Consider the following 12,821-nt stretch of genomic DNA (forward strand, 5'->3'; position numbering starts at 1 on the left):
AACAGAAAACAGCTACTGGAATTTTTTTTTTTTTTTAATGCAAACTGTGCTATGTTTACAGATTTAACTGGAATGATTGAAAGCGAACTGGAAAGTGAAAATTTAACCACAGAAACTTCAATGTCTTAACTCAATAATGGCACTGGAATGAGGTAAAAACAGTAAGCCAATTGAGAGAAATAAATTTTTCAAAATTGCTGCCCAATTACCATATTCTTTTCGGCAGTATTGTACACTTTCCGTATTTTATTTATCATTTTTTGTGTACTTGGAATTTTTGAGTAATTCTTTTTTCTATGCTTTTGTAACACTTTGAAGAATGTAAATCCAAATTTTGACAAATTTTCCATGAGCCAATTAATTGCAGTAAATTGAAAACAGTAGCACGTTTGTAAGAAAACAGAGTATCCTATTTAGGAATGAAAAACAGTATGATGAACTAGCAAAGACATAATGGAATTTGTGTAAAGGAACTTGTATAGAATGAAAATACAAGCATGAACTCAAATCTAAACATGAAAATGCACAAAGGATCAAGCAATAAACTCAAAAAACAGAAAGTAAACCAAAGCAAGAAACAATCAAAGCAATAAAAGTACTACAAGAAGTAATGACAATTATGGAATAACATGACTAAGACAAAACTTGACATGATTACAAAATTAAAAGACATAACAAGATAGAACAACAAGTGAAAGGAAGCTTAAGGTCAGCTCTAGGAAGGAGAATGCCATTCCACAAGAGCAGCCATACTCATCCAAACAATGAGTGCCATAATCCTTTTCACAAACACTTGGTGTAACAAAAGAAAAATAGCAAGAAAACTCAAAATAAATCCTAAAAACAGAATGGTAAACAACTTGAATTAAAGAGCTCTTGAAAGTAAAGTGCAATACAACTCAAAATTTAAGCAACAACAAGCCTAGACTCTAGATACCACATGATGTGAATGCAACAACAAGAATACATGATTCTTTGACATTCTTAGGAGCAACTTGAGTTGGTCATGAATGGCACTTTACTTAGAATTGGATCAATGTTTTAATTCAAGAACTCACAAAGACTTTGCACCAACCAAAGCTCATATGGAAGTCCATATATTGTCAAATGGAATCAAACAACAAAGATTAAAGAACAGAAATGAAATATACAGCTTCTGAACCGAACAGAACAAAGGAAACAAAGCTGGAAACACAACTTTAATCGGTGCAAATGAAAGGAAACAAAAGAAATGCTAAACTACCGAATGGAAATTGAAGAAATGAAAGAAGAACACTTATAGAAAGGAGCTTGCTGGATTTTGAGACTTGGAGAAGCCATTCACGCCACTTGGAGCCTTGTTCCAAGATAAGTGAAGGAGTGCCGCCACTTGAAGCTCACCATTGCTCACAAGATAAGGCAAAGGAAGAAGAAGACTCAAGACTCACAATTTCTCTCTAAATTTGAGTATAGTCTCTCTACTTAAAATTCCAAATCTGATTTGTACAAGGGCAGCACCTTTATTTATAGCCTATAAGGTGCTGAAATGCAAAGCCAAATGTGCCTCAAATGAGACTCAAATTCGGCGCCAACTAGTGCATGAAGGAAGTGTGACTTTCCTTCCTAGTTTGGCACCTCCTAACTCCTATCTACACTCCCCCCTAGCCTTCCTTACTACTTACACCTATTTATTACATCCGCACCCCTATTCTATAAAAGAAATAAGAAGAGCCATCTTATTATACTCTTGTCCCAAAGCTCTTGCCATGCTCCTAGTGATTCGTTGGGCTTGGGCCCCTTGTTGGGCTTGGACCCCTTGTTGGGCTTGGGCTTCATGGGCTTGAGCATCCTCTACTTGGTTTCCATCACTTAACTCTTTAATTTCTGTTTTTAAGCTGTTTAAAGTTCTAACTGGTATAAACAACCGATTGTTTCGAAGAAACAACCAATTGTTTTTCTAATATCATCTTAAAACAATTTTGGTTCTTTGTTTCCTTTTCTTTCTTTGTAATTCAACATTGAATTTCATTATACCATCAAAGTTTGCGAAAATCTCTTATAAACAATTCACCCCCCCCCCCTCTTGTTTAAGGCCATATATTCTAACAATTGGCATCAAGAGCTTGGTTATAGAAAGATATTCAAGTTTGATCCTAAAAATCTTTTTTAAATGGCTGAAAAGTTTTCTATTGGGGAAGGTGCTTGTTTAAACAAACCACCTTTGTTTTGTGGTATGAATTATGAATTGTGGTGCATAAGAATGAAATTCTTTGTTGAATCTATAGATAGAAAAATCTGGAATGTTATTACAAATAGCTATCTCATGCCTATATCTAAAAATGTTTCTTCTGAAAGAGAACATCTTGATTGTGTAGCTATGAACATCATTGTATCTACATTTGATTCTAATGAATTGCTCAAGGTTTCAGAATGTAGTTCTGCCAAAGAAATGTGGAATACCCTTGAAAAGTATCACAAGAATCCAAGGAGTGCCTTGATGGACAAAGAAGAATCTTCTGTTGAATCTTTCTCTTCAGAATCCATAAAGGAGGTTTGTCTTATGACAAAAGAAGAATCTGGATCAAGTCAAGCAAGAAGGAAAAGAAAGCAAAATAATAAAGAAGCCAATCTGTGTTTGATGGCCAAAGAAGATGATGATGCAAGTAGTGTAAGTTCTTGTCCTTCTTTAAATGCTGAAAATTATAGTCAACTTCTTCAAGCATTTAAAGAAACACATGAGGAAGCTAGCCGATTGGCAATCTTGAACAACCGGTTAAAAGGGTTGAATAACTGTCTTGAAAACAGAGTCAAAACACTAGAAGAAGAGTTGGAGAATTCAAAAACTGATTTTAAAAATCTAGAAATGCTTTACAAGAACTCTTCTTGCATGTGTGACTCACTTGTTTGTGAAAATTGTGAATATCTTGAAAAGAAGGTTCACCACCTTGTGAAAACTGTGGATAGGCTTTCAAATGGTAAATCCAACTTTGAGACTGTCTTGGCATCTCAAAATTGTGTTTTTGGAAAAGCAGGTTTTGGTTTTAATCCACCGAGCAAGAAAACTGAGTTTTCAAAGTCTTTTTCAAAACTGCCAGAAAAACAACCGATTGAAAAATCGAAACAACCGGTTGTTACATGTTTTATTGCATGAAGAGAGGCCACTCTGTTAGATTCTGCAATATTAGGAAGTTTTCTGTTCCCAAAGGTATTTTGAAATGGGTTCCTGAGGTTTCTAAGGTTCCTAAGGATCCTACTAACATCATTGGACCCAAATTTATAAGGGGACCAAATCTTGCTTCTTAACCTTTCTTGTAGGGATCTTTGGTAGCCAAGAATCATCTTTGGACTTGAAGAATGACTGTTAAAGGGAAAAGATTCTTTTTGGATTTCCAATTACTGTTGTGTACAAAGCCTAGTTTTCTTGAAGACCAAGAAAAGTTACTTGATTATGGACAATGACTCATTGAAAGAACTACATTGTCAAAAGGATAAAACTTTCCTTGTTTTTGTTTTCTTCTCTTGAATTTTTCTTTAATTCTGTAGTATGAAAAATATTGATTGATATCTTTATCTTTCATCTATGTAAAGTGAATATGAAATCTATCCTTCTGATTCATCTTTACCTGTCAATTTTGAATTTGTGAAATGCTTAAATTGCTGTCACAGAAAAACAACCGATTGTTTTCACGAAACAACCGATTGTTTTCACGAAACAACCGATTGTTTCCCTCTGACAGCACTGCATTCAATTGAATTAATTTGTTTTTGCATTCTTTTTATTGCAGATTTTTTCCCCAAGCAGTTATGGGTCAAAGTGCATTTATCATGGGTCTGATTTTGTTCAGTAGGGTGTTACTTTTGTCAAAAATGGAATATATTTCACAAATTCTTGGAAAAAATTGAGAAGCTTTATGACTAGTCAAAGTCTTTATGTGCTTTCATGTGAAATCTGCCACCGAGTGACGTGCCACTGTGTAGTCTTGAACCAAACTCTCTTTTTTGAAGACTGAAAGGCATTAAATGCCAGGGATTGAAACTGTTTTCTGTGAATATATAAACTCATATGCAGTTGTTTCTCTTCACAAAAACAACCCATTGCGACATCTCTTGCTGGTTTTCAAATCTGCCAAAAGTCTCATTCTATTTTCTAGTTTTTCTCTTTGGCTTCATGGATCCCACACCCCTTTCATCAAAGAGGATCAAAACAAGGGCTTGAAGGATGTATGCTAAAAGGAAGAACATCAAGAGTAAAGTCAATCTTTCTACCTACACTTTTCAATTGTATATGTCTTGCAAGAAGAGTTGCCAAAGGAATGGAGAATTCCAAGGGATCTTTCAATTGAGAACATCATTGGATGCAAATGGGTTTTCATAAACAAGCTGGATGAATCTGGAGTAATTACAAGGAACAAGGCAAGGCTTGTGGCTAAAGGTTATAATCAAGAAGAAGACATAGATTATGGTGAAACCTTTGCTCCAGTTGCAAGATTAGAAGCTGTAAGGTTGTTGTTGGCCTTTGCTTGTATGAGTAGGATTCAAATTGTTTCAAATGGATGTTAAGTGTGCTTTCCTCAATGGACATCAATGATGAATTCTATGTTGAACAACCACCGGGCTTTGAAGATCATCGACATCCTAACCATGTATAGAAGCTGAAAAAGGCCTTGTATGGGCTTAAGCAAGCTCCAAGGCAGTGTGGTATGAGAGGCTTAGTAACTTGTATATGTTCATCCTTTGTAAAGTAAGTTGTATATGTTCATCCTATGCTTTTGGCTTCATAAGACCAAATGAGATTCTAAACATGCTTGAAGTAATGCAAAGGTATGAATGTATTTCATTATGCATTTCCCATCACTTTGAAAGATGATTTGCTTTGAAAAATAACATTTTCTTGCTATCTCAGAAAAACAACCGATTGTTTTCACGAAAAAACTGATTGTTTTAACTCTAGTACATTTGAATAAAGCTGTTATGATTTCTTATGCATGATTACAACTGTTTCTTTTCTTTCATAACCCATTATGAGTCAAATATGCATTCTTTGTGCCTCTGAATTAGATCATAAAGAGATATATTCTTTGTCTTCCTTGAAACTCAAAGCTTTTTATTAATGGCAACCACATTGGTGGTCATGGGGTTGATGGATATTTGTGAATGTATCTTTGGAACGTTTGAAAGGTTTGCTCTTAACAAAAGAAATAATATTTCTACCAAATCCACCTCTTGAGCAATCATTTTACCAACTTGAATTGTTGGATGAAGAAAAGATAGGGGGAGAAACTATGGTTTCCTTGCTGAAATTTATAGGGTCCATGGTGTTAGAATATATGGCCTTAAACGAGAGGGGCTGTGAATTGTTTAAAGGGGATTTTCTAAAACTTTTTAAGCTAGAACACAACCCTTTGTATGAAACTTAATCAGAAATTCAGTTAGCCAAGATATAAAGCACAAAACAACAAAGCACCAGGAAAACAATCGGTTGTTTCTTCGAAACAATCAGTTGTTTATACCAACGAAACAATAACAACTGAATTTAAATGAGTTTAAGGGAAAAAAGAGATACACAAATAGTTTATACTGATTCACTCTTAAACCAAGAGCTACATCCAGTCCCCAGAATCCACTGGGCAATCCACTAAGCAATCAAATACATATTACACACAAAACCACCAAAGAAGTGACCTTAAACCCTTCAAGAAACACACTTCCTTTGGCACAACACACACCAAGAATGTTGATCTTGACAACCTCAAGAGCACACAACACTCCTTGGCTTACAACACCAGAAACTATAAAGTATTCAGAACGAATTACATTTTTTTACAGAATGAACTGAAATCAATACAGATATAATCCTATTCCACTTTCTCTTCAGAAAACCAAAGCTGAAAAGTGAATGTTCAAATCTTGAAAGCAATCTCTCACAACTGAAAAACTCAAATCTGTTTTTCTTGTTTGTTATAAAACATAAACAAACTATTTATAGCTTTCAAAGATTGGTCAAAGCATTTAATACAGGAGCGTATTCAGTTGAAAATCATTTAAAGCACACTCAACTAACAAAACAGAATTTTGTTAGGATTTTCAAACAAACAATTGATTGAAAGCACTAAACAACAGATTGTTTTGGTTTGACCGCAAGTCAACCAACCAAAACAGTTTTCAACCTTTTCAGAAACACCTAAAAGTAAAACAATCGATTGTTTCGAAAAAACAACAGGTTGTTTTTCACTTAGTTTGAAAAACACTTTAATCTTAAAAGATTTAAAATACTTTAGCTTTAGATTCAACAAAGAGTGGATTACACAAATAAACTACCCAAATCCTATCCTAAACACAGCAGCAACTTTAGCCTTGCATCAAACACATGGATTTCGATTCTTCAAAGCCTTTGATCACTCTTGATTCAACAATTTCCCCCTATTTGATGAAGACAAATCCCTGGTTACTTGTGTTGGAGTTGTTTGAATCTGAAGCAGTTCTTGCAAAAAAAAACTTTATGCAATGTACAACATCTATGGCAGTAGGTTAGAAAAGTAATTCACTAAGCATTGTATCAGACAAACGACCGGTTGTTTCCTCGATTCAATCGGTTGTTTCTGTTAGCAGAAGCATAAAATAGTTCCAATTTCTGAAATTGGAGAGATTTAACAGTTTGTAACATATTATAGAGAGCAGAGAACACAAAAACCCATCCTATTCTCCCCCCTATTTGTCTTCACAAATAGAATTAAAAAATAGTTTAAGAGAGATTTTGAGAGTCAAGAATGCCTAACTTATTTCTTAAGAAGAAAAACCTTTCCTTTGGTAAAGGTTTTGTGAATATATCAGCCAGTTGCAGTTTTGTTTCAATGAATTTCACTTCACAATCTCTATTGTTCACATGATCTTGTATGAAGTGATGACGAATCTCAATGTGCTTAGTTCTTGAATACTAAATCTGATTTTTGGTGAGATTTATAGCACTTGTGTTGTCACAAAGCAAAGGAACCTTGTTAATCTTCAATCCAAAATCTGCAAGTTGTTATTTAAACCAAAGTATATTTGTGCACAGCAGCTTCCAGTAGCAATGTATTCAACCTCTGCAGTAGAAAGAGCTACACAAGCTTGCTTCTTACCATGCCAAGAGATGAGGCTTGATCCAAGAAGATGACAAGTGCCACTTGTGCTTTTTCTGTCTAGCTTACACCCTGCAAAAATCAGAATCTGAATAACCAATTAAGTGTATAGGAGAGTGAGAAGGATACCATAGACCAACATTGGTTGTTCCTTTGAGATATTTAAGAATCCTTTTTGCAGCTTTGAAGTGAGATTCCTTTGGATTTGCTTGATATCTTGCACAAAGACATACGACAAACATGATATCCGGTCTACTTATTGTGAGATAGAGTAAGGAACCAATTAAACCTCTGTATTTTGTTTGATCTACCCCTTTTCCAGCAGCATCTACATCCATATAACAGCTTGAAGGCATGGGTGTGCTTGCTTCCTTGCAACTTTCCATTTCAAATTTCTTGAGAATTTCTTTACAATATTTTGATTGGCATAGAAAGATTCCATCCTTTGTTTGGTTGACCTGTAGTCCAAGAAAGAAAGAAAGCTCCCTCACCATAGACATTTCAAATTCACCTTGCATAGCTACCACAAATTCTTCACACAAACTATCTTGGGTAGCACCAAAGATGATGTCATCAACATAGATTTGTACAAGGATAATTGCAGAAATTGACTTCTTGATGAAGAGATTTTTGTCTATCATTCCTCTTTCATAACCATGTGACAAAAGGAAATTGCTAAGCCTTTCATACCACTGCCTTGCAGCTTACTTAAGCCAATACAATGCCTTTTTCATCTTAAAAACATGACTAGGATGTTGATGATCTTCAAAACCCAGTGGTTGCTCAACATACACTTCTTTATTGATAAAGCCATTGAGAAAAACACTCTTCACATCCATTTGAAAGAGTTTGAATACACTCATACAAGCAAAAGCCAACAGCAACCTCACAACTTCCAATCTTGCAACAGGGGCAAAGGTTTCTCCATAGTCAATCCCTTGCTCTTGATTGTAGCCTTTGGCAACTAGCCTTGCCTTGTTCCTTGTAATTACTCCAGCCTCATCAAGCTTGTTTCTGAAAACCCATTTAGATCCAATGATGTTCATCTCAGCTGTCTTGGGAACCAGAAACCATCATTCCTAGCAAACTGATTCAGCTCTTCATGCATACTTCCACCCATTTTTCATCTTTAAGAGCTTCTTCAATAGACTTTGGTTCAACTTGAGAGACAAAAGCAGTGTGCCTGCAGAAGTTTGAGATAGAGTTATGTGTAGAAACACCCTCCTTTATCTGCCCAATGATGTTCTCCACTGACACATCTCTTGGTATTCTCCATTCTTCAGGCAACTCACTCTGATGCAGAATTTCAATCGGTTGTTTCGATGAATCAATCGGTTGTTTCGATGAATCAACCAGTTTTTTTTCTGCACAGCAATCCAGCTTCTCCAGATTGATGTTCTGCTCATCCTCTTCTATACTATTCTTTGAGACTTAAGTGCTTCTGTGATCAACTTCATCAAATACTACATGAACAGATTCTTCTACAGTCATGAGCCTCTTGTTGTAGATCCTATAGGCATGACTATTTAAGGAATAGCCAATAAAGATTCCATGATCAGCTTTTTCATCAAATTTTCCCAAATTTTCTTTCCCATTATTCAAAACAAAACAGCTGCATCCAAACACTCTTAGGTGAAAGATGTTTGGTTTCCTTCCATTGAAGAGTTCATAGGGAGTTTTCTTCAAGATTGGCCTTATTAGCATTCTATTCATCACATAGCAAGAGGTGCTAACAACATCAACCCAAAAATACTTGGGTAAGGAGGATTCACTTAGCATAGTTCTTGCTAACTCTTCAAGAGATCTGTTCTTTCTTTCCACTACACCATTTTTGTTGAGGAGTTCTTGGTGCAGAGAATTTGTGTAAGATCCCCATCTTCTCACAGAATTTGCTAAATTTCTCATGTTGAAATTCCTCTCCATGATCACTCCTTATAGAACCAATGTTGCTGTTTTTTGTGTTTTGTAACCTTATAGCAAGCTTTTTGAAGGAAGAGAAGGCATCACTCTTTGATTCCAAGAAGAGAGTCCATGTGTACCTAGAGAAATCATCCACAATAACAAGAGCATAATAGTTGCCACCAAGACTCATGGTTCTTAAAGGTCCAAACAAATCCATATGGAGCAGCTCAAGGGGTTTTAAAGATGAAACAACATTTTTAATTTTGAAAGAATTTTTAACTTGTTTCCCCTTTTGACAAGCTTCACATATGTGGTCCTTCTCAAACTTAAGATTGGGCAACCTAATCACAAAATCTTTTGAGATTAATTTGTTTAAGTGATTCATGTGAATGTGAGCGATTCTTCTATGCCATAACCAAGATTCATCATGCTTAGAACGAAGACAACCTATAGAACAAGGAGAAGAAATATCCAAGAGATAGACATTGTTGATTCTCTTACCAATCAACATTACCTATTTTGAGTTAGGAAGGCAGATTTCACAAGAGTTTGTCTTGAAGATTACTTGATAGCCTTTGTCACATAGTTGGCTAATGTTGAGCAAGTTGTGCTTTGGTCCCTCTACATACAAGACATCATGAATGATCAAGATACTCTTATCTCCTATAGAGCCTCTTCCAAGAATCCTTCCTTTGTTGTTATCTCCATATGTTACATGGCCTTCTTGTTTGAAGGTGATGCTCACAAAATTTGATTTATCTCCTGTCATGTGTTTTGAGCAGCCACTGTCCAGATACCACTGTTGCATGCTCTCCATCAAATTTCCCTACAAAGTGCAAAGATTTGGTCCCCTTTTAAATGTGGGTTCTTTTGATTTACATTCATTACTGGGAACTCCAAAATCTTTTGGAATCCATCTCATAATGCCTTTAGGAATAGAGTATTTCCTAATTTTACAGAATCTGACAGAATTATCTCTTTTCATGCAGTAGAAGCATGTAACTACTGGTTGTTTCGACAGAACAATCAGTTGTTTTTCTAGCAGTTTCGAAAATGACTTTGAACACTTGTCTTGCTTGTTCTGTGGATTAAAACCTAATCCAGCTTTTCCAAAAACACAATTTTGAGATGCCAAGACATTCTCAAAGTTGGATTTACCCTTTGAAAGCTTATCCACAGTCTTTACAAGATAATGAACTTTATTTTGAAGATTTTCACAATTTTCACAAATAAGATAGTCACACTTGCAAGAAGAGTTTTTGTAAAGAATTTCAAGGTTGTCAAAATCTGTTTTTAAATTTTCTAATTCTTTTTCCAGTGATTTGACTATGTTTTCAAGCTAGTTGTTCATTCCCTTCAACCGGTTGTTCAAGAGAGTCAATCGGTTAGCTTCTTCATCTATTTCTTGAAAAGCTTGAAGTAATTGACTGTAATTTTTAGCATTTGAAGAATTAGAGGAACTTACACTGCTTGAATCATCTTCCTTTTTGGCCATGAAGCATAGGTTGAGACCTTTTTTATTCTGTCTCCTTTTTCTTCTTGTCTTTGATTTCTTCATTTCAGTGGTACTCTCATGAGTTTCTTTGAGTGTATCCCACATCTCCCTAGCAGATTCACATTTTGAGATCCTGAAAAATTCTTTAGAATCCAAAACATATGTAATTATATTTTTGGCACTGATCAAACTTGGCCTTTTCACTTTCTTCATTAGTCCATTGGGACCAAGGATTTTTAATAAAAGACCCATTCTTTTTAATATTTGGAATGAAAGGGCCATTTTCAATTGCATCCCAAATCGCTTGATCAATGAATTCAACAAAGACTTTCATTCTAGCTTCCCAATACTTATAATTCAAACCACAAAACAAAGGTGGTTTGTTAATTGAAGCACCCTCCTCAAAAGGTAGTTTTCCAGCCATTTGAGAAAGATTTTAGGATCAAACTAGAGTATTTTTCAAGTACCAAGCTCTTGATGCCAATTGTTAGAATATATGGCCTTAGACGAGAGGGGGGTGAATTGTTTAAAGGGGGTTTTCGAAAACTTTTTAAGCTAGAACAAAATCCTTTGTATGAAACTCAATCAGAAATTCAGTTAGCCAAGATATAAAACACAAAACAGCAAAGCACCAAAAAAACAATCGATTGTTTCTTCGAAACAATCGGTTGTTTATACCAGCAAAACAATAACAATTGAATTTAAATGATTTTAAGGGAAGAAAGAGATACAGAAATAGTTTATACTGGTTCACTCTTAAACCAAGAGCTACATCCAGTCCCCATAATCCACTGGGCAATCCACAAAGCAATCAAATACAGATTACACACAAAACCACCAAAGAAGTGACCTTGAATGCTTCAAGAAACACACTTCCTTTGGCACAACACACACCAAGAGTGTTGATCTTGACAACCTCAAGAGCACACAACACTCCTTGGCTTACAACACCAGAAACTATAAAGTATTCAGAACGAATTACACTTTTTTACAGAATGAACTAAAATCAATACAGATGTAATCCTATTCCACTTTCTCTTCAGAAAACCAAAGCTGAAAAGTGAATGTTCAAATCTTGAAAGCAATCTCTCACAACTGAAAAACTCAAATCTGTTTTTCTTGTTTGTTATAAAATATAAACAAACTATTTATAGCTTTCAAAGATTGGTCAAAGCATTTAATACAGGAGCGTATTCAGTTGAAAATCATTTAAAGCACACTCAACTAACAAAACAGAATTTTGTTAGGATTTTCAAACAAACAATCGATTGAAAGCATGAAATAATCGATTGTTTTGGTTTGATAGCAAGTCAACCAACCAAAACAGTTTTCAACCTTTTCAAAAACACCTAAGAGTAAAACAATCGGTTGATTCGACAAAACAACAGGTTGTTTTTCACTTAGTTTGAAAAACATTTTAATCTTAAAAGATTTAAAATACTTTAGCTTTAGATTCACAAAGAGTGGATTACATAGATAAACTACCCAGATCCTATCCTAAACACAGCATCAACTAGAACCTTGCATCAAACACATGGATTTGATTTTGTTGTTGTCATAGCTCTGATACACCGTAGATCTTTGCTACAAATTTGATACAGTATCACAGGTTTGTTGTTGCAATGGTGTTGCTACACATACTGGTATTCTAGTTTTTACTTAATCCTGATTTTATCCCTTCTTTCATTCTATTTGGGAAGACAAATAGGGGGAGAATGGTGTGGTTTTATGTGTTGTATTACTACTGCTACACTCTGGTGTTATCTAGTTTTATCATGGTTTAAATTCTATTGTTTCCATTCCCTTATTAACCATAGTTCTGCTGCACACAAGTCTCATTTTGGCACTGGTTTTTATGGCTATTTCACTGGTTTTTCTGCTTAAAGGCTTATGCAGAAAACTGGTTTTGTGTGCCTTGGTATCTTGCTGGTATACTTGCTTTGTATATGCACAAATTCTGTTTTGCAGGACCTTTCAAGTTCAAAAATAACAACACAAACAAACCAGGGATTTGTCTTCATCAAATAGGTGGAGATTGTTGAACAAGATGCTTTGATGTCTCCAAATCCAAGAGGAAAGCTTGAAGACCTTGTTGTTGGGTGTGTGTGTGTTGTCTAGTTGTTTGAAACTTGTTAATTCACTCCTTAAGATGATCCAAGTTCATTTGAATCTTTAACCTTTTGAAAAGATGAGTAAAATGCTGTTAAAAATTCAACAAATTGTTTTTTCGAAACAACATGTTGTTTTACCTTAGCAGTTTTTGAAAAGGTTTTAAAAAGCTTGACTTTGCTGTCAAGTCAAATCAACGGATTATTTCGACAAAACAA

General features: G+C 35.0%; 2 protein-coding genes across 2 annotated transcripts; both read right to left on the bottom strand.

Annotated features, from left to right (window-relative positions):
• Window positions 1–6,981: 6,981 nt before the first annotated feature.
• LOC137838723 (uncharacterized mitochondrial protein AtMg00810-like) lies at window positions 6,982–7,738 on the bottom strand. Its single transcript, XM_068647951.1, has 2 exons — window positions 7,387–7,738; window positions 6,982–7,169 (listed from the first exon to the last, which is right to left on the bottom strand). The coding sequence occupies exons 1-2, from the start codon at window positions 7,736–7,738 to the stop codon at window positions 6,982–6,984; spliced, it is 540 nt and encodes a 179-aa protein (XP_068504052.1).
• A 1,642-nt stretch (window positions 7,739–9,380) lies between these two features.
• Window positions 9,381–10,707, bottom strand: LOC137838725 (uncharacterized). The gene is made up of 3 exons (XM_068647952.1): window positions 10,465–10,707; window positions 9,565–9,825; window positions 9,381–9,446 (listed from the first exon to the last, which is right to left on the bottom strand). Exons 1-3 carry the CDS (start codon window positions 10,705–10,707, stop codon window positions 9,381–9,383), a joined length of 570 nt encoding a protein of 189 aa, XP_068504053.1.
• Between the last annotated feature and the right edge of the window lie 2,114 nt (window positions 10,708–12,821).

Source organism: Phaseolus vulgaris, chromosome 4 (assembly GCF_000499845.2).
Source record: "Phaseolus vulgaris cultivar G19833 chromosome 4, P. vulgaris v2.0, whole genome shotgun sequence".
Classification (NCBI taxonomy): Eukaryota; Viridiplantae; Streptophyta; class Magnoliopsida; order Fabales; family Fabaceae; genus Phaseolus; species Phaseolus vulgaris.

Excerpts from the sequence above, each read along its gene's own strand:
- LOC137838723 (XM_068647951.1), bottom strand. The coding sequence starts at position 7,738 with ATGATAGACAAAAATCTCTTCATCAAGAAGTCAATTTCTGCAATTATC. Across the intron at positions 7,170-7,386 it reads AGATCAAACAAAATACAGAG|GGTGTAAGCTAGACAGAAAA; the intron begins GTTTAATTGGTT and ends TGATTTTTGCAG.
- LOC137838725 (XM_068647952.1), bottom strand. The coding sequence starts at position 10,707 with ATGAAGAAAGTGAAAAGGCCAAGTTTGATCAGTGCCAAAAATATAATT. Across the intron at positions 9,826-10,464 it reads AGGAAGATGATTCAAGCAGT|GGAAATTTGATGGAGAGCAT; the intron begins GTAAGTTCCTCT and ends TGCACTTTGTAG. Across the intron at positions 9,447-9,564 it reads TATGTGACAAAGGCTATCAA|GTTGTCTTCGTTCTAAGCAT; the intron begins GTAATCTTCAAG and ends CTTGTTCTATAG.